The 20,450-nt window shown below is 34.6% G+C and overlaps 2 protein-coding genes and 2 long non-coding RNA genes across 5 annotated transcripts; 3 read left to right on the top strand and 1 right to left on the bottom strand.

Moving 5' to 3' along the window:
- Window positions 1-261: 261 nt before the first annotated feature.
- On the top strand, window positions 262-5,606 carry LOC149729517 (uncharacterized). 2 transcript variants are annotated; one of them, XR_016385905.1, is made up of 2 exons: window positions 262-4,305; window positions 4,607-5,606. It is a non-coding gene; the product is annotated as an uncharacterized LOC149729517 (long non-coding RNA). The 2 variants fall into 2 exon arrangements; XR_016385906.1 differs by having other exon boundaries at window positions 4,567-5,606.
- A 1,388-nt stretch (window positions 5,607-6,994) lies between these two features.
- On the top strand, window positions 6,995-9,248 carry LOC149729516 (uncharacterized; the record flags this gene model as incomplete). Its single annotated transcript, XM_089886875.1, has 1 exon — window positions 6,995-9,248. A coding segment is annotated over one exon (1,206 nt), but the record flags the coding sequence as incomplete, so codon positions are not given.
- Window positions 9,141-10,979, bottom strand: LOC149729515 (uncharacterized). The gene is made up of 4 exons (XM_089886874.1): window positions 10,593-10,979; window positions 10,139-10,326; window positions 9,758-10,063; window positions 9,141-9,169 (listed from the first exon to the last, which is right to left on the bottom strand). The coding sequence occupies exons 1-4, from the start codon at window positions 10,610-10,612 to the stop codon at window positions 9,141-9,143; spliced, it is 543 nt and encodes a 180-aa protein (XP_089743000.1). The 5' UTR covers window positions 10,613-10,979.
- Window positions 10,980-14,329: 3,350 nt separating this feature from the next.
- LOC149729514 (uncharacterized) lies at window positions 14,330-19,801 on the top strand. The gene is made up of 2 exons (XR_016385930.1): window positions 14,330-18,236; window positions 18,309-19,801. It is a non-coding gene; the product is annotated as an uncharacterized LOC149729514 (long non-coding RNA).
- The last annotated feature ends 649 nt before the right edge of the window (window positions 19,802-20,450 follow it).

The raw sequence follows: 20,450 nt of genomic DNA, 5'->3' as shown, positions 1-20,450 counted from the left end.
CCTTTTGTATTAATTAAAACAAATAAATTAAATTCTCGATGTTTCTCAGGTACTCACGTACGGATAGGATAAAGTAAATGATGCGACAGTCGAAGATCTATTTAAATTCAAAACATCACATTTGAATGCACGTATTTACTGCTCATTAATGAGCACGTTAGTGGTCATATAGACCCTTTTTCGTCGAACAGTTGTTCTTGTTGTTGTTTTTTGGACGACTTTTTTCCGCACTTACCTCAATTTTTATTTCTAGCATTTATTCTTTAATCTCTTGGTTAAAATCAAATCATAATATGTATTTAGAATTTTTAGACTAAATTTTCAGAATTGAAATCGCCTAATTAGCAATCAATTAACGGTTACTTTACTGTTTGATCAAATGCGCAAAACTTAAAATGCACCTTAAACTTTAATTAAATGATTGTACTCTTATAAAGTATTTTGAACTAAGCATAGTTTTTTAAACGCTACCTAGCAAACAAAAATACGTACTAAATACGTTTTTTTCCGGTTGCCAGAAGGTTCTAAAAACGTTTGAAAAGTCGTGGTATGTTCGGTCATGTGTTGTTCTTGTTGTTGTTGTTGTTGTTTTTTGGACGACTTATTTCCGCACTTACCTCAGTTTTTAATTTTAGCATTTATTCTTTATTCTCTTGATTGAAATCAAATCATAATATATATTTGTAGCGGCCCGTCGCAATATTACGTCACACGAATTCTTTTGTCCCCAATATTGACACAGATGTTTGACGTCTCGCGCTAACCTTCCAATAACGCAGCGGATACAACCTGCAGTTAACCGAGTTAGCGCCGATGCTCCTGTAGCGGTTGATTGTGCTCTAGCACAGATTTAATGATATAAAGATAGCTAAATTTAACACTAATACATAAAGATTGAATATAAAGCAACGTTGTATAGCGAAAACAAAAGCATGACAGGAATAGAATGCAGTTTCGCTGCTTTCGTAACATCTACTTTCCCGTCATTCTAATCGTGATAATAAAACCATTACCCAGTTGTGTGTATGCCAGGCGAGGCAATTGCCACATGCCAATGACGCGTTTTATTGTTTTGCTACACGTGTTTTTCGTTATATAAACCTTCACTTTCCTGTACTGTCAGGCAGTACGGGGCTTGCAATACCCTGCTGTTCTCACTTTGTCTCTAAGCTCGATGTCGCACTTTCACCGCGTAATAAACTGAGCCGTGCCGTACCCGTGTCATACATCGGTGTGCAATGCGTTGCGGAGTCGGATAGCGTGTGCGTCGGGGCAGGATGGAACAGCGTCGTCGCGAGGCTGCGGAGCGCGAACCCACAACTTCAACATTAGCCGCCCCCCACACTCCCATTGTGTCCTATGCATCATAACCTCGTTATCGCCATTTATCACGCCGGTTCGTCTGACACCCGAAATTCGTTTTCCCTTCAAACTAATTCCCTGCTATATATACTGTTGTGTAATCGCCATATAAGAAAAGAGAAAAAAGAGAAACGAGATAACAACGAGAGACAGAACGGTATAACGATACGAAGCATATGAACAAATAAACATAGTTACTGTAACTGAGGGTACAGAACCGTGTGATTTCTTGCCAGCCAAAACCCTAGATAATCCAGACTAGGAAACGGCAAACGACAACTCCTAGATAACCTAGACTAGGACGTAGCTTTAGACACCCACGAGCGCACGAAGTCAACTGCGGCTCACCTGCAATCAGCTCACAAACAATATATACCAACAACGGGTGTCTAAATATTTAAAATTTTTAGATTAAATTTTCAGAATTGAAACCGCATAATTAGCGATTGATTAACGATTACTTTACTGTTTGATCAAATGCACCAAACTCAAAACGCACCTAAAACTTTATTTAAATGATTGTACTTTTAAAGTATTTTGAACTAAGCAAAGTTTTAAAAACGCTTACTGCATATGATCGCCAAATTAGCGAGTAATTAATGATTACATTTCTGTTTGTTTAAAGCGCTAACTCGTACTTACCATTGATTAATCGACTGTATTCGATATAGTAGGCTACAATGGGAGAAGATAGAACACTTAAGCACATGTTGCCAAATATTTCCAAAATCAAAATAGATGACAGTTTTTGGTTAATACCACGAATTAGTACTATCATTCCTTTATTATTTGACACCAATTTAATAAAATATAATAAAACACACGAGGAGTTATTTAACTATCCGCACAACAAGTGAAATTTTACAAATTCGTAAACACACAGGATAAGATGGGACAGTTTAAAATCATTGTTAATTTTGATTATTAAATGTATTTATAAATAGGATTATACGTAAATAACACGAAATAATACTGTACGCTTTGAAAATTAGGTCGAAACATTCTTTTTCCTGCCCTATTGCTATAGTTTTTAACATGTTACCTATACATTATATAATATTGCATAACAATTGGTATTGTTTGAACGACAATGATTAATGTTCCAACATCAATGAATAAATATTGTATCCTACAAATGTATATGAACTTGTATTAACAGAAAATCGACTATAACTATTAATAAAGTTTTTATTTTTGCTACGAAATGGGTATTACTACTCTATTTTTGGCACAAGCCCCTTCTCATGAATTATCACCAAGTGCAAATGACTCAATTTCGAATATATTTTTAAAATATTTCTTTTTTTTGTTTAATTAACGTGCTCACGCATTAGAACTTTGATCTCTTGTATTATTTTTTATAATGTGTATAATTTTTGCGTTCGTACAAATAAAATATATGAACAATAAGGGATTGAAGATATGACCATACTTTTTCGTATTCTGAACCCAAGCCCGCATTTTTTTGAAGAAATTGATGTTTCATTTTTTAGGTATTGCGTAGCCGTAGCGCTATAACATATTCGAAGCTAATTCGTGCGAAAATTCTATAAATAGGTTTTTATGACGAATATTAATATTCATAAATAAAAATAAATAAAATAAATAATTTTTAATGGGAATGATATGTTAGTAACCTACATAGAAGTGTGCGTAAGTTATATTTTCGCGAACATTTTTAGAAAATTTAATATTCATATGATTTGAGATATTTGACCCATACTTGTCTGTATTCTGAACCCAAGTCCGCATTTTTTGAAGAAATTAAAGTTTCATTTTTTAGGCATTACGTAGCGCTAACATATTTAAAGGGCCTAAACACACCCCAAATGTACTTCGCTTTAATCGATAGAGTGTGTTTTTCTAATTCCAACGACACCTTACTTGTTTTAATCGGTTCTGTATAACCAAAGATATTCCAGCTCAAACACCGTGAAATTCAAAAAACTGATTTGAAAGTTGCGTGGCGAAAAAATTGAGAAGTGTACTACCCACGTGACAAACACGTCACAAAATTGTTGAAGCGTGGCCGCTCTCATTCAGAAACACTGAGAAAGGCGAGAGGCAGTGTTTTCAGCGAAAAACGAGAGAACAAAAAAAACGCAAAAAAGCACAAAAAACGCAGGTTTCGCTTTTACGAATGAATCAGTCACGTGACTAGTACGTTCCAACGTCACAATCACGGAGCTCGTAGTAAAAAAAGATAGCGCTAGAGATCACTGTTTGAGGACGAATATCTCCGCCTATACTGGACCCATTTTAATAAGCAAAGCATTTTTGGAATCAATAAAACGGTCGCTTTATGAATTTACAATAAAAAATAAAAGTGACGTGGGGTGTGTTTAGGCCCTTTAAAGAGTCTGGACCACGCTCATACAAGTTGGTTTTAAATGAAAATTTACACTTAATAAATACTATCTGTGGTAATTTTTTGTGAAAAAAATATTTAGTTTGGCCAAAAAAACGTTTTAAAAAGTGCCAAAAAATTCGCCTATTGTTGCGTCACTCGCGGGCACTATGACGTAAATTACGTCACGATCTTTTCTAATCGATCAGCTGATTTAGGCTTTGCTGTTTGCAGCAAAACAGTGTACCGTCGACATAGCATTTTCTGTTACTTTTAAATTAAGAAATAAGCGTGGGTAATGCCGTGGCCTGATTTTAGTTTAAAATTAATATTTTTAAAAATTGTTTGTAAGTGTAATTCAGTATTACACTATTTAAATTGGTCAGTTAACAATAATGTAAAAGTGTCAGTGTGTGATGTATAGTCAGGTAGAAGTATTTTATCTGATGAAGTGACATAAGTGAAGATCCTAGTCCACTAGCAATAGGTATTGAGCCTTTCCAGTTTGAACCTGTACTTCCAGCAAGTGTTGGGGAAGTAGACAGGCCAAGACCATGGAAAATAAGTGAAGCTGAGCAAATCAACAACACAATTTGGTGGGTTGACGAAGAATAGCATTTATTAAAAAAAATGTGACATTTAATAAGTCTGTTGGTTAAAGTGTTGCACTGTCTTTTTTCCTGAATTTGTTGAAATTTGTGTAAACAGATTTGTGTTGCAAATATGATGTTCTTGACTGAGACCCGAGCATGGAATACAAATTTAGTGAAATCAATTTACTCTAGTCTAGTATTTATTGTTGGCCTTCATACCAAAAAGTTGGTCAATCACATGTTTATGGCATTTATTTTGTTTAGATAGTATCGCTACACAGCTGATCAGAACTTTGTTCGATAGGTACCGGAATGACTGGAAAAGGAAAACAGAAAGGTTCAACATTATAGTGACAGTTCAACAACATTTGCAAGAATTTTTCATCATTCAGTTTTGAATGGTCTTGTTTCATACAAAATGTGATTCATGCAAGAGTTATGTTGTTTTAAATTAAGTACATTCAACATTACTAGAAATACATATTTAAGTATTGGATTATTTTCATTGTTTTGAATAAAGAATACTTGTACCGGATGGTGGATTTGTTCTTCTGCGCTCTCCAAATACAATGCTGCTTACCTGATCCGAACAAGTTTCCTTGCATATTCTAATTAGAACATATCATAGTAAAGCGATCTGAAGTAAAATGTGCACTACAAATATGAGATGACCAGCATACCAATGTAATGTTGCTTGCTTTTTTCTAAGCCCCGCTCTTTCTTTTGAAAATGAAAACACACACACACTTATCGCTTTACAGCCATTCTTGTCTTGCTATTTTAAACACAGCACCAATCAGGCATGATTACTCAGCTTATGGTAAACTCCTATATGGTAACTTTAAATACAGATATAAATATAGTCTATGCCATATAGGGAAAAAACAAAAAGAATTTAAAATCTGAACCCTAGAAAGTCACGAAAACTAATTCTCCACTAAGCTTGGTAGGCTATTTTGTTTGGTTATACACTGATCCCTAGGAAATAGCTTCCAATAAGTTGCTGAAGCCATAGGTATTGTTAATACCTTAAAAAACGTTTTGATTTGCTTATCTATCAAAACTGCACCAATAAACCGGTTCCCACTTTAACCCAGTACGCCAAATCCGGTACAAGTCATTTCGCCACTTATTTTAATTGTCGCTCGCATGCCTTCTGCAAAAATGTGTTGCAGAAAGTTTAGAATACGTTCGTATTACAGGAGGAGTTGGTTTTTACAATAAGTAACATTTTACTTGTGTGAAGGTACGTGTTGTGCAAAAATTAACATTTTACTTGTGTGAGGTTATGTGTTGTGCAAAAATTAACATTTTACTTGTGTGGGGGTATGTGTTGTGCAAAAATTAACATTTTACTTGTGTGGGGTTATGTGTTGTGAAAAATTAAAATTTTACTGGTGTGGGGTTATGTGTTGTGCAAAAATTAACATTTTACTTGTGTGGGGTTATGTGTTGTGCAAAAATTAACATTTTACTTGTGTGGGGTTATGTGTTGTGCAGAAATTAACATTTTACTTGTGTGGGGTTATGTGTTGTGCAAAAATTAACATTTTACTTGTGTAGGGTTATGCGTTGTGCAAAAATTAACATTTTACTTGTGTGGGGTTATGTGTTGTGCAAAAATTAACATTTTACTTGTGTGGGGTTATGCGTTGTGCAAAATTAACATTTTACTTGTGTGGGGTTATGTGTTGTGCAAAAATTAACATTTTACTTGTGTGGGGTTATGTGTTGTGCAGAAATTAACATTTTACTTGTGTGGGGTTATGTGTTGTGCAAAAATTAACATTTTACTTGTGTAGGGTTATGCGTTGTGCAAAAATTAACATTTTACTTGTGTGGGGTTATGTGTTGTGCAAAAATTAACATTTTACTTGTGTGGGGTTATGTGTTGTGCAGAAATTAACATTTTACTTGTGTGGGGTTATGTGTTGTGCAAAAATTAACATTTTACTTGTGTAGGGTTATGCGTTGTGCAAAAATTAACATTTTGCTTGTGTGGGGTTATGTGTTGTGCAAAAATTAACATTTTACTTGTGTGGGGTTATGTGTTGTGCAAAAATTAACATTTTGCTTGTGTGGGGTTATGTGTTGTGCAAAAATTAACATTTTACTTGTGTGGGGTTATGTGTTGTGCAAAAATTAACATTTTACTTGTGTGGGGTTATGTGTTGTGCAGAAATTAACATTTTACTTGTGTGGGGTTATGTGTTGTGCAAAAATTAACATTTTACTTGTGTAGGGTTATGCGTTGTGCAAAAATTAACATTTTGCTTGTGTGGGGTTATGTATTGTGCAAAAATTAACATTTTACTTGTGTGGGGTTATGTGTTGTGCAAAAATTAACATTTTACTTGTGTGGGGTTATGTGTTGTGCAAAAATTAACATTTTACTTGTGTGGGGTTATGTGTTGTGCAAAAATTAACATTTTACTTGTGTGGGGTTATGTGTTGTGCAAAAATTAACATTTTACTTGTGTGGGGTTATGTGTTGTGCAAAAATTAACATTTTACTTGTGTGGGGGTACGTGTTGTGCAAAAGTTAACAATCTACTGTTGAGAACTCGTACGAACTTATATTTGTTTCTCTTTTAGTAAAAGCGAAATAGTTATTTTATAACTGATATACATTTACTTTGCAAAACAAGAATTGTTCAACCCATGACTCATTTTCAGAATAAAAAATATCTTGTATGATTACAGAATAAAAAATATCTTGTATGATGTTACTTCTCAACAGGCTTTGTTGGAAGCCGAAGAAGTATTACAGTCTGTGGAACAGAATTTGGTAAAGTCTTGCAGACATGAAGAAGGTATCCGGGTATCAAAACCTCCTCTTTCTTTGAAGACAAAAAAGAGAAAGTTGCCGTCATCATTTGTATGTGATGAATTACCACGCAAGCACCCTAAGCCGAACAAATATCAAGGCAGACATGGGTCGGTGGCAAACAGCATGTCTTCATTACATGCAGTCACTGGATTGCAACCGAAACAAACAGAAAATTCTCCCAATGTAATTGGCGGCCCTCAAAATTCCAACAACCAAAAACTGACGAATTTGGGAAAAATTCTTCCATGCTACACCTTGGCTGAAAAACACCTAACCGACAAAGCATTACAATGTGGTCCATATTCTATTACATATCTTCAGCTTTTGTCCTTGGAGATGAACATAAGCTCCCAACAGAAACAAGAAATATGGGAGTGTGATAAGCAGTTCCGTGTTGGTTGGCTGTATGATGAAATAATTGACAGCTATCTTTGGTGCTTATGTAAAAACAACAAGCACATCATGTTTGCTGATTCAGCTGTGGCGCAATGTATGAAAAGCGGGATGTCAGTCAAGCGATTGTGGGCAAACATGACATTAGAAAATATGAAATTTATTTTCATTCCGTATAACCCAAGTAGAATTCATTGGGTATTGCTGGTTGTCGACATCAAGAAAAAGCAGTTGCTTTACTTAGACCCCAGAAAGCATGCACTAAACTTGCCAAAGCAACTTGAAACAACTAAATTATTTTTAAACAACGTGTTGCACAGTAAATTTGGTTTTAAAATTACCACCATTGACACAATGTTAACAAGCCGGACATTCCAAAATGATTACATGAGCTGTGGTGCAGTTATCTGCATGTACGCAAGTTGGCTTACAGAATCGAAACCATTGCTACAACCAGATGTTGGACTAAAAGAATCCCGAGAGCATATATTGAGCACAATTGCTCATGAGTCCTCCCTGGATATTAACGTTTGTGGATCATGTAGAAACCAGGATGACAATATCACTGATTGGGTCCAGTGCACCAAGTGTCCCCAGTGGTTTCATGTTAACTGCGTTGGACTAAACATCAACAAGGCAAAATCAAATAAAACTTTTACATGTTCCCATAAGTAGTAACGTGGATTTCGTTACTGTTGACCTCCACAAATGTATGCCTGGCCAAAGCTTTAAACTAAGCAAATGCTCTTACAGAGCAACTTACACTGTTTCGTGTATGCTTGGCCAAAGCTTTAAACTAAGCAAATGCTCTTACAGAGCAACTTACACTGTTTCGTGTATGCTTGGCCAATGCTTTAAACTAAGCAAATGCTCTTACAGAGCAACTTACACTGTTTCGTGTATGCTTGGCCAATGCTTTAAACTAAGCAAATGCTCTTACAGAGCAACTTACACTGTTTCGTGTATGCTTGGCCAATGCTTTAAACTAAGCAAATGCTCTTACAGAGCAACTTACACTGTTTCGTGTATGCTTGGCCAATGCTTTAAACTAAGCAAATGCTCTTACAGAGCAACTTACACTGTTTCGTGTATGCTTGGCCAATGCTTTAAACTAAGCAAATGCTCTTACAGAGCAACTTACACTGTTTCGTGTATGCTTGGCCAATGCTTTAAACTAAGCAAATGCTCTTACAGAGCAACTTACACTGTTTCGTGTATGCTTGGCCAAAGCTTTAAACTAAGCAAATGCTCTTACAGAGCAACTTACACTGTTTCGTGTATGCTTGGCCAATGCTTTAAACTAAGCAAATGCTTTTACAGAGCAACTTACACTGTTTCGTGTATGCCTGGCCAATGCTTAATATATTACATATCGGTACAATATGGCATTGTCGAGGTTGGTTAACATCTCCATTGTTTTCACACCATGGCATTGCGAAGGTTCTCCTTTCAAAACCTAACGATCACGCATATAAAGCGACCTCATGGGTGCGTGGTGGAACCGCTGACATTTAATTAATTTTTCTTCCTCTTAAGACTGTACACAGTACCCGGCGTATGAATTCGCATGCGAAGAAGATATTAGGTACAAGGCTTGATGCAGCCACTCCTGTAGTCATGTGTATGGGAAAAGTAGAATACAAACTAGTTAACAAAGGTTTCACTAAGAAATTATCCTAGGCAACCGCTCTTAGTTTTCCAAATAAATAAGAAGCCAACATTGGTTAAATTGTTTTTATTTTTTAAATTGATTTACGCCTTTTCTTCACTTTCCTATCCACTGCACTCTCCACCTTTTTGCACAACACATAACCCCACACAAGTAAAATGTTAATTTTTGCACAACACATAACCCCACACAAGTAAAATGTTAATTTTTGCACAACACATAACCCCACACAAGTAAAATGTTAATTTTTGCACAACACATAACCCTACACAAGTAAAATGTTAATTTCTGCACAACACATAACCCCACACAAGTAAAATGTTAATTTCTGCACAACACATCACCCCACACAAGTAAAATGTTATTTTTTGCACAACACATAACCCCACACAAGTAAAATGTTAATTTTTTCACAACACATAACCCCACACAAGTAAAATGTTAATTTTTGCACAACACGTACGTTCACACAAGTAAAATGTTAATTTTTGCACAACACATAACCCCACACAAGTAAAATGTTAATTTTTGCACAACACATAACCCCACACAAGTAAAAAAACATCTTTGATTTGCTACACTCATCAACGTAGTGTAAAAGCTGTCTTGAGTTACCTTATAATGTGGGAAAGTAAGAATCTCCCGAATACTTAAACATGCAGTGCAATTCATTTTCTTTGATCCTTGCACGCAAAGGTATTTTTTTTTCCCGTACATGTGGTCAGCTGGAGCTTTAAACTGGTTTTGTCGTTTTAAATTCTTTGTTTTATTTCTATCTTTGCCATGTTGACATTCGTATTTTGTGAACGATTTAACAACAAATGGGATGTTTTCTTGTGCATCCCATTGAACTTTACTTTTTCTTAAATCTAATAATAAAAATATATATTTCAGGATTATGTGAGATATATATGTACAAATAATTTACAAATTTACTAACATACCATTTTTTTTTCTTCTCAAGAAAATAAATTTGGTCAAGGTGTCCGTTTCAACATTTTGAATAGCTGTTGTAGCTTCTTGCAAAGTGTTAAACTTAACGATTTGACCAGCTTTGTTTTTATCTGATGTTGTTTCCACCACAGTTTGGTTCTTTAGAAATTGAGTTGATAAAGAAGTATCTTTACCTTCCCTGTATAACATAAATGGAAACGTGGCTTTATATATAGTTGGATAAATGACCTAAACTATTCCTGTGCCGGCAAATTACCATATAGTCAATTGGGAATCGAATTATAAAATAACAGAAAACACAAACTTATGGTTTTCTCTGCAAGGTATGCATTAACATTTCTTAGCTTACAATTTGTGATTTCTGGGCTAAAAGGCAGAAGCATAAACCACTGCACCTAGCCCTAAATGACTAACAACTATAAAAAGTTTTAGTGCAGCACTTACATTTTCAGAAAATGAGTCATGGGTTGAACAATTCTTGTTTTGCAAAGTAAATGTATATCAGTTATAAAATAACTATTTCGCTTTTACTAAAAGAGAAACAAATATAAGTTCGTACGAGTTCTCAACAGTAGATTGTTAACTTTTGCACAACACGTACCCCCACACAAGTAAAATGTTAATTTTTGCACAACACATAACCCCACACAAGTAAAATGTTAATTTTTGCACAACACATAACCCCACACAAGTAAAATGTTAATTTTTGCACAACACATAACCCCACACAAGTAAAATGTTAATTTTTGCACAACACATAACCCCACACAAGTAAAATGTTAATTTTTGCACAACACATAACCCCACACAAGTAAAATGTTAATTTTTGCACAATACATAACCCCACACAAGCAAAATGTTAATTTTTGCACAACGCATAACCCTACACAAGTAAAATGTTAATTTTTGCACAACACATAACCCCACACAAGTAAAATGTTAATTTCTGCACAACACATAACCCCACACAAGTAAAATGTTAATTTTTGCACAACACATAACCCCACACAAGTAAAATGTTAATTTTTGCACAACACATAACCCCACACAAGTAAAATGTTAATTTTTGCACAACACATAACCCCACACAAGTAAAATGTTAATTTTTGCACAACACATAACCCCACACAAGTAAAATGTTAATTTTTGCACAACACATAACCCCACACAAGTAAAATGTTAATTTTTGCACAACGCATAACCCCACACAAGTAAAATGTTAATTTTTGCACAACACATAACCCCACACAAGTAAAATGTTAATTTTTGCACAACGCATAACCCTACACAAGTAAAATGTTAATTTTTGCACAACACAAAACCCCACACAAGTAAAATGTTAATTTTTGCACAACACATAACCCCACACAAGTAAAATGTTAATTTTTGCACAACGCATAACCCTACACAAGTAAAATGTTAATTTTTGCACAACACATAACCCCACACAAGTAAAATGTTAATTTCTGCACAACACATAACCCCACACAAGTAAAATGTTAATTTTTGCACAACACATAACCCCACACAAGTAAAATGTTAATTTTTGCACAACACATAACCCCACACCAGTAAAATTTTAATTTTTCACAACACATAACCCCACACAAGTAAAATGTTAATTTTTGCACAACACATACCCCCACACAAGTAAAATGTTAATTTTTGCACAACACATAACCTCACACAAGTAAAATGTTAATTTTTGCACAACACGTACCTTCACACAAGTAAAATGTTAATTTTTGCACAACACATAACCCCACACAAGTAAAATGTTAATTTTTGCACAACACATAACCCCACACAAGTAAAATGTTAATTTTTGCACAACACATAACCCCACACAAGTAAAATGTTAATTTTTGCACAACACATAACCCCACACAAGCAAAATGTTAATTTTTGCACAACGCATAACCCTACACAAGTAAAATGTTAATTTTTGCACAACACATAACCCCACACAAGTAAAATGTTAATTTCTGCACAACACATAACCCCACACAAGTAAAATGTTAATTTTTGCACAACACATAACCCCACACAAGTAAAATGTTAATTTTTGCACAACACATAACCCCACACAAGTAAAATGTTAATTTTTGCACAACACATAACCCCACACAAGTAAAATGTTAATTTTTGCACAACACATAACCCCACACAAGTAAAATGTTAATTTTTGCACAACACATAACCCCACACAAGTAAAATGTTAATTTTGCACAACGCATAACCCCACACAAGTAAAATGTTAATTTTTGCACAACACATAACCCCACACAAGTAAAATGTTAATTTTTGCACAACGCATAACCCTACACAAGTAAAATGTTAATTTTTGCACAACACATAACCCCACACAAGTAAAATGTTAATTTCTGCACAACACATAACCCCACACAAGTAAAATGTTAATTTTTGCACAACACATAACCCCACACAAGTAAAATGTTAATTTTTGCACAACACATAACCCCACACCAGTAAAATTTTAATTTTTCACAACACATAACCCCACACAAGTAAAATGTTAATTTTTGCACAACACATACCCCCACACAAGTAAAATGTTAATTTTTGCACAACACATAACCTCACACAAGTAAAATGTTAATTTCTGCACAACACATAACCCCACACAAGTAAAATGTTAATTTTTGCACAACACATAACCTCACACAAGTAAAATGTTAATTTTTGCACAACACATAACCCCACACAAGTAAAATGTTAATTTTTGCACAACACATAACCTCACACAAGTAAAATGTTAATTTTTGCACAACACGTAACCCCACACAAGTAAAATGTTAATTTTTGCACAACACATAACCTCACACAAGTAAAATGTTAATTTCTGCACAACACATAACCCCACACAAGTAAAATGTTAATTTTTGCACAACACATAACCTCACACAAGTAAAATGTTAATTTTTGCACAACACATAACCCCACACAAGTAAAATGTTAATTTTTGCACAACACGTACCTTCACACAAGTAAAATGTTAATTTTTGCACAACACGTACCTTCACACAAGTAAAATGTTACTTATTGTAAAAACCAACTCCTCCTGTAATACGAACGTATTCTAAACTTTCTGCAACACATTTTTGCAGAAGGCATGCGAGCGACAATTAAAATAAGTGGCGAAATGACTTGTACCGGATTTGGCGTACTGGGTTAAAGTGGGAACCCAATAAACCGCTGATAGACCGGGTTTTCCCCATAAACGAAATCTTGCATTGTGACGTCACAGTGCCCGCGAGTGACGTTTTTTACAACTTTGAAATTTGATTTTTTAAACGTTCATAACTTTTAAATTAAAGCGAATTTTCACAAACTGGCTGTGAATTTAGCATCAGTAGACATAAAACTTTATTCTTATGCAAAAAACTGCGCAACCATGAGAACCGTGGGCCGGACTCTTTGAAGCTTTTCTTGCAAAAATTCTATAAATGTGTTTTTATGACAAATATTAATATTCATTATTTAAAAAAAATTAAAATTAATTGTTTTTTTAATGGGAATGGTATGTTAGTGACTAACAAAGATGCATGCGTAAGTTATACTTTCGCAAAAAAATTGAAAATTTGATATTTATATGATTCAAGTTATGATCATACTTTTTAATATTTTACACCCAAGCCCCCTTATTTTTGAAGAAAAATAACGTTTCATTTTGTAGCTATGAAAGTAGCGCTAGAACATATTTTTAACGCTGGTTCTTGCAAAAATTCCATAAATATGTTTTTATGGCGAATATTAATATTCATAATTAATACTTTGTCGAATTTTAGATTTACTTCAGAATCGGTACCGCTGGGGTCTATTTAGTTTAGGCTGGTGGCACCAGTAGAAAGTATCGAAAATGGCCGCTATAATATCTGTATTCTAGGTCCTAGAATTAGGAAACGGATTGTAAAACAACGAGTCTTGTTATACATTGTTTCGCGTCTATGACGTCATAGTCGCCACGATTACGGAGCCTACGGCATAGCATTTTATCATTGCTGGGTGCTGTTTTTCGTTTAAATATTGCGATTTTTTAAAAACCAAGCACTTCTGTGCGTAAAATGGCTTTCTACTAATGTTATATCTTATCACAATAATAAACCTCACAAAAATAATCCACTTTTATTGAACACTCAATCGATTAAAGATTAAAAAAACAGAAAATTTGCCTAATATCGAAGTGACATTGAGGAAAACAATACTGAGTTACAATTTTTGGTCCTCTGCTTGAATTAGTAAGCTACCCTTTCTGCGTTCCGGGTCTTTATGAAATCGGAAAACGCGAACACCCTATCTGCTAGTACTTAAGCAGTTTGGAGCTGCATGTCCACTCATGTTGGATTATAAATGTAGTAAAGAATGGTTCTGTAGATTTGTAGGTATGATCATATACTATTATGTAAACTAAGCTAATTGCTGCTAGTCTTAATCGCCAACGTAAAGTACCCTGTTAAACCACACTGTACGCCGAAAACCAGTCAAAATATTAATTTACTCCACATTAATTCCTAGATTTTATATTGTATAACAAGATTTATATTAGAAATAATATTTTAAATGTTAAAACAACCGCTATACGTGTTTTCTAGCTTTGTATTGCTTACAAGAACTAAATGAACACATGTCGACCATGCATTTGTATAGGCGATTCACGCTCTGTGGGCTCCGTAATGGCGGACACGAGCGCCGTTTCCTAACTTGGTCTATACTAACTTTGGGATTACCTTGGTCGGTTTTTATGGTTGGGTCGCTTTTTAGGAACAAAGTTTTTATGTCTACTGGTGCTAAATTAACAGCTATAGTTTGTAAAAAGGTTACTTTAAGGAGTCCGGCCCACGGTTCTCATGGTTGCGCAGTTTTTTGCATAACAATTAAAGTTTTATGTCTAATGCTAAAACAGCTAGTTTGTGATAATTCGCTTTAATTAAAAAGTTATAAACATTAAAAAAAAACTTTAAAGGGGCAAAACACACCCCAAATGTACATCGCTTTAATCGATAGAGTGTGTTTTTCTTATTCCAACGACACTTTACTTGTTTTAATCGGTTCTGTGTAACCAAAGACATTCCAGCTCAAACACCGTAAAATTCATAAAACTGATTTGAAACTTGCGTGGCGAAAAAATTGAGAAGTCTACTACCCACGTGACAAACACGTCACAAAATTGTTGAAGCGTGGCAGCTCTTATTCACATAGGTGAGAAGCAGTGTATTTTGCGAAAAACGAGAAAACAAAAAAAACGCTGGTTTTGCTTTTACGAATGAATCAGTCACGTGACTAGTACGTTCCAACGTCACAATCACGGAGCTCGTAGTAAAAAAAGGAAAGCGCTAGAGATCACTGTTTGAGGACGAATATCTACGCCTATACTGGACCAATTTAAATAAGCAAAGTATTTTTGGAATCAATAAAACGGTCGCTTTTTGAATTTACCACAAAAATTAAAGTAACGCGGGATGTGTTTACGCCCTAGAACTAAAAAAGAGTAGAACGCGCAACTTCCCAAAACCGTGATATATTCTTTTTTCTATTCACATGACCGCAAACTCCGTCCCCATTTCGCTTGGTCTCAATTGTAAAGGATGGGCGCATAGTAGTTTTAAGAGGTTCTAGGTGTTTGTGTTAAAAAATATACCAACTATGTAAGTTTATTAGGCTAGTTTAGTTATTTGGTAGGTTAACGCTTACAGTTTACCACTTGTTTACGAAATTTAAATATTAAAAAAAAATAATTAAAAACCTTCAAATAAACGGTTTGTTAGGAATATATATATATAGAAAATCGTTGTTTTATTCTATGAGTTTAAATTAAGTCAAAAAATGAAGAAAAACTACATAAAACGCCCTCGATTTCATTGACTACAATAGTAAACGGGAACGCCCTGCGAAAGAGAGAGAGTGTATCACCTCTCTCTTTTGCCGACATTAAAGATGCGCGTTTTCTATTCTTTTTTTATTTTTTATAGAGAATGAATGAATGTAACTTACTTTATCCTCGCGTGGCCGGAAAACGGCACTCGTTATAACACGGGTGTTCATACACCTCGCGCTAGCTTACAAGTTATCATGTTACTTTGTGGCTAATTATTTTTTGTGGATTTTTTCAGTTTTTTTTATGTGTGGCTGATAATTTTGAAAACCCATTAGTGACCAGTGGGTTGAAACAATTGCCGTCAAGTGTCTTGCCCAAGGACACGTGCGCCCACAAATGTAGCAATGACAAGCCTTGAACCCATCACCCCATGGGTTCGAATTAAGCGGGCGCACTAACTAACTGTGCTACGGCGCCGGGAAAACCCGGCCTAATAGCGGTTTATCGTTTTCTGATGCAGTTTTGATGGATAATTAAAATCAAAACGTTTTTAAGGTATAGTAGGGTGGGGGAAGATGGAACACTTTGTCAGACAATACTTTTGTTTTAATTTTCTTTTTACGGACCCCCATTTAATAATAAACGGGGAAATAAGGTTACAGAATTATTCGACAGTATTATCGCGACTTTATAACACGCCCGTCAAAGCAGATTACTCTTTTTAAATATTAAGAAAATATGTAAAATAGAAACAGTATGTTTTGAACAGGTAAAAAAATGCGAAATAGTACGGTGCTAATTTTTAATGCTCGCTAAATCACAGTAAAGCCGAAGAATTTTTTATTTTGCGTCTGCGAACGATTAAACTAGTTTCATAGCTTCATAAATCAACCTTGACTATTTCGTACAGTTTGATTTTGTCTCATAAAACTAGTTTTAGTTTTCTAAAAAAAAATACTGATTAAGCATGAAGAAAATAGACAGGGGTCAATATGACTTTAATTTGAGATAAAAACAACATAAAAATCTCGGTTAACGTTATATATATGAAGTTTACATGGCAAAGAAACTAGCGCAGCCTGTTAAATTCGGTAGATTAACTACAAGTTGCAAAATGCTGCTAATGTAAATATATTTCAATTTAGAGTCCCATCTTCCCCCACATTGTAGTTTTGTGTGTTTTCATTGCCAAACTTTGAAATATTTGCTTTTAATTTAGTAATTTATACATCAGGGGTTATTCAACTATAAGATACTGATATAATAAAAAGATAATATTTTGAAAATATATTCGAAATTGGGTCATGTGCACTTGGTGATTATTTATGAGAAGTGACTTGTGCCAAAAACAGAGTAGTAATACTCAGTTTGTAGCAAAAATAAAAACTTTATCAATAGCTATGATCAATATTCTGGTATTACAAGTTCATATACATTTGTAGGATACAATATTTATTCATTGAAGTTCGAACATTACCCATTGGCGTTCAAACAATACCAATTGTTATGCAATAATATAATGTAGAAGTAACATGTAAAAACTATAGCAATAGGGCAAGAAAAAGAATGTTTACGCTTAATTTTCAAGGCGTACAGTATTATTTCGTGTTATTTACGTATATTCTCATTTGTGAATACACTTAATAATCAAAATTAACAATGATTTTAAACTGTCCCATCTTATTCTGTGTGTTTTCGAATTTGTAAAATTTCACCTGTTGTGCGGATCGCTAAATAAGTCCTCGTGTGTTTTATTATATTTTATTAAATTGGTGTCAATTAATAAAGGAATGATAGTACTAATTCGTGGTATTACCCAAAAACCGTCATCTCATTGATTTTGGAAGTATTTGGCAATATGTGCTTAAGTGTCCCATCTTCTCCCAGCATTGTTCTATATTAGCAATATATATTTTAACGGCTTCAGCAACTTATTGAAATTTATTTCCTAGGGATCAGTGTATATCCACACAAAACAGCAAAGCAAGCTTAATTAGTGGAGATTTAGTTTTTGTGACTTTCCAGGGTTCAGATTTTAAGTTCTTTTCGATTTTTCCCATACGACATAAAGTCGATAGACTCCATTTAATTTTGTATTTAAAGTTTTCATAAGCCGAGTAATCATGCTTGATTGGTGCTGTGTTTAAAATAGCACAACAAGAATGACTGTAAACTAAAGTGATAAGTACGTGTGTGTTTTCATTTTCAAAAGGAAGAGTGGGACATAGAAAAAAGCAAGCGACATTTTATTGGTATGCTGGCCATCTCATATTTTTGGTGAACATTTGACGTCAGATGGTTTTACTATCATATGTTCCCACTAGGATTTGCAAGGAAACTTGTTCGGATCAAGTAAGCAGCATTTATTTGGGGAACGCAGAAGAACAAGCATTCTTTATTCAAAACCATGATAATAATCCAATATTTAAATGTAATTTTTTAAATGTTGAATGTACTCGAAACCGTGCTGCCCTCACGTGTCTTGGGCTCTGCTAACCCGCACCTCGCTCAAGAGCGATCCGACTCTAGCAGAACAGTAACGACTCCATGACAAGTCCAGGTTTACAACTCAATTTATTCGATAACAGTGAGCACAGCGAGCATTGCAGGTCCCGACTCCGGCTCCGACTGCCTCATTCTATACAGCAGTACAGGGCTTATATAATGGCAAGAATGCAAAATGCGAGAAGAGACTGTAGCGGTTGATGTGGGAAAGCAGTAGATTTATTAATGTATTTTTATTTCACTACAAATATACTGAAGTCCCAAGATCGAGTGTGTGCAACTTACGTCATTCTAATGACCGTTTTTTCGTGTCCAACATTTTCACAATCGTATAAATTTACGTCTTCTTTGCGTAAGGGAGACAATTACAGTATCATCAAAGCGTAGATAAAACACTCCCGATTCTTTTTATGTCTGTTTTCTAATGTTTACTGACGTTGCATGCCCCAGGGTCAAACTAACTGGGCGTTTTACTATTCTTTTATTGTGTGTTTTCATTATAAAATGAGTGCACAAATATTGGACACTACGCTTTCAGACTACGCATTTGTGACTACGCATTCTCGTGAGCTATTTTCCGTCATCGTTGTTCGTGTTAATAAAGGAGTCAAAACCGTTGAGCTGGTGGTTTGTCATTTACTATACAATCTGCGTCAGAACAGCCAAGAAGATAGTACCAGGCGTCAACAATCAACCAAGAGAAAAGAATCAACATCGTACGGAGTCAACATCAACCAAGCTAATCACTCACGTTTAACGCCGCCCCCAACAAGACATTACACGCGAGAATGACAATAAATCCGGTAGAAGATTTAAACTTGGTTACGTCAGTTACAACATTATACAGCAAGGCTCCGTACTGTCACAGAGCAAAGTCTCTCGGCACTGTCCTAACAATGCGGTTTCCTCATTAAGACCCGTCCGCGTTGCGCCAGCTGGCAACTTTACACAACACGCAATCGTTATGCATATAGTGTAATTTAGATAATTATGTATATTATAAATCTGTGCTCGAAACACACTCAACCGCTACACTATTATTCTGTTTTTGGTATGAGGGGAGAATTATAAAAACTATATGAGTGCAAAGTGATTTGTGTAAATTTGTATTCCGCATGTTCTTGTCTGTATCAGGATTATCATATTCCAACACATATGTGTTTACACTATGGTGCAACACCTTAACCAACAGACCTGCAAAATTAAAATAAATTATGGTTTTGGAGTAATACCACCAATTAGTACTATCATTCCTTTATTAATTGACAACAATTCAAAAATATATATTACCAGAGAGCAAAGCTCTAATGGATGGACACATATAATTTAAACATTAAGATAGATGATATTAGTTAAAGAAACAGCGTGTGGTCTCACTGCTGCTATTGTGAATCAAAAACGTGTTTAGACAATCATGTTTTGTTGCAGGCGTAAAATTGCTTATATTTACCCTGTCAAATATCTTTAGAAATATATAAACTACTCATTAAATTAAACGAACTTGCTAAGTTTTGTTTGCATTTTCCTTTTGTGGGTAGGTGCAAAATAGTTTTTAATAACTTTTAAATACATTTTTTGGCAAAATAATATAAAAGTTATCCTTATAATAATAAAATGTCACAAATTACCCGCTTCTATATGAATAAAATGTCACAAATTACCCGCTGCTATTTCTTGTTTTTGACTATTTTCAAAACAGAAAACAAATGACACATATTTCAGACTTTTAACCCCTTAAACATATTTTTAAGTTCAATTTTACCATAATTTACTTTTTACATAATATTTTTTTCTATTGGCTGTAGGAGGTTCTTTTAATGGGATGTCGCAAAAATAAACAGTAGGTGTACCCAGAATCTGAATTCTCCAGTTACCTTACAAAATAGATTAAGTCAAACTGATTACTTTAAATTCAATTAAGTCGGAACTACTTCTGGCTATAATATATTCTTTAACAACAA

Source organism: Ciona robusta, chromosome 10, assembly GCF_009617815.1.
Source record: "Ciona robusta chromosome 10, ASM961781v2".
NCBI classification, from domain to species: domain Eukaryota; kingdom Metazoa; phylum Chordata; class Ascidiacea; order Phlebobranchia; family Cionidae; genus Ciona; species Ciona robusta.
The sequence above is the reverse complement of the archived record's forward strand: the minus strand, read 5'-3'. Positions and strand labels throughout refer to the sequence as shown.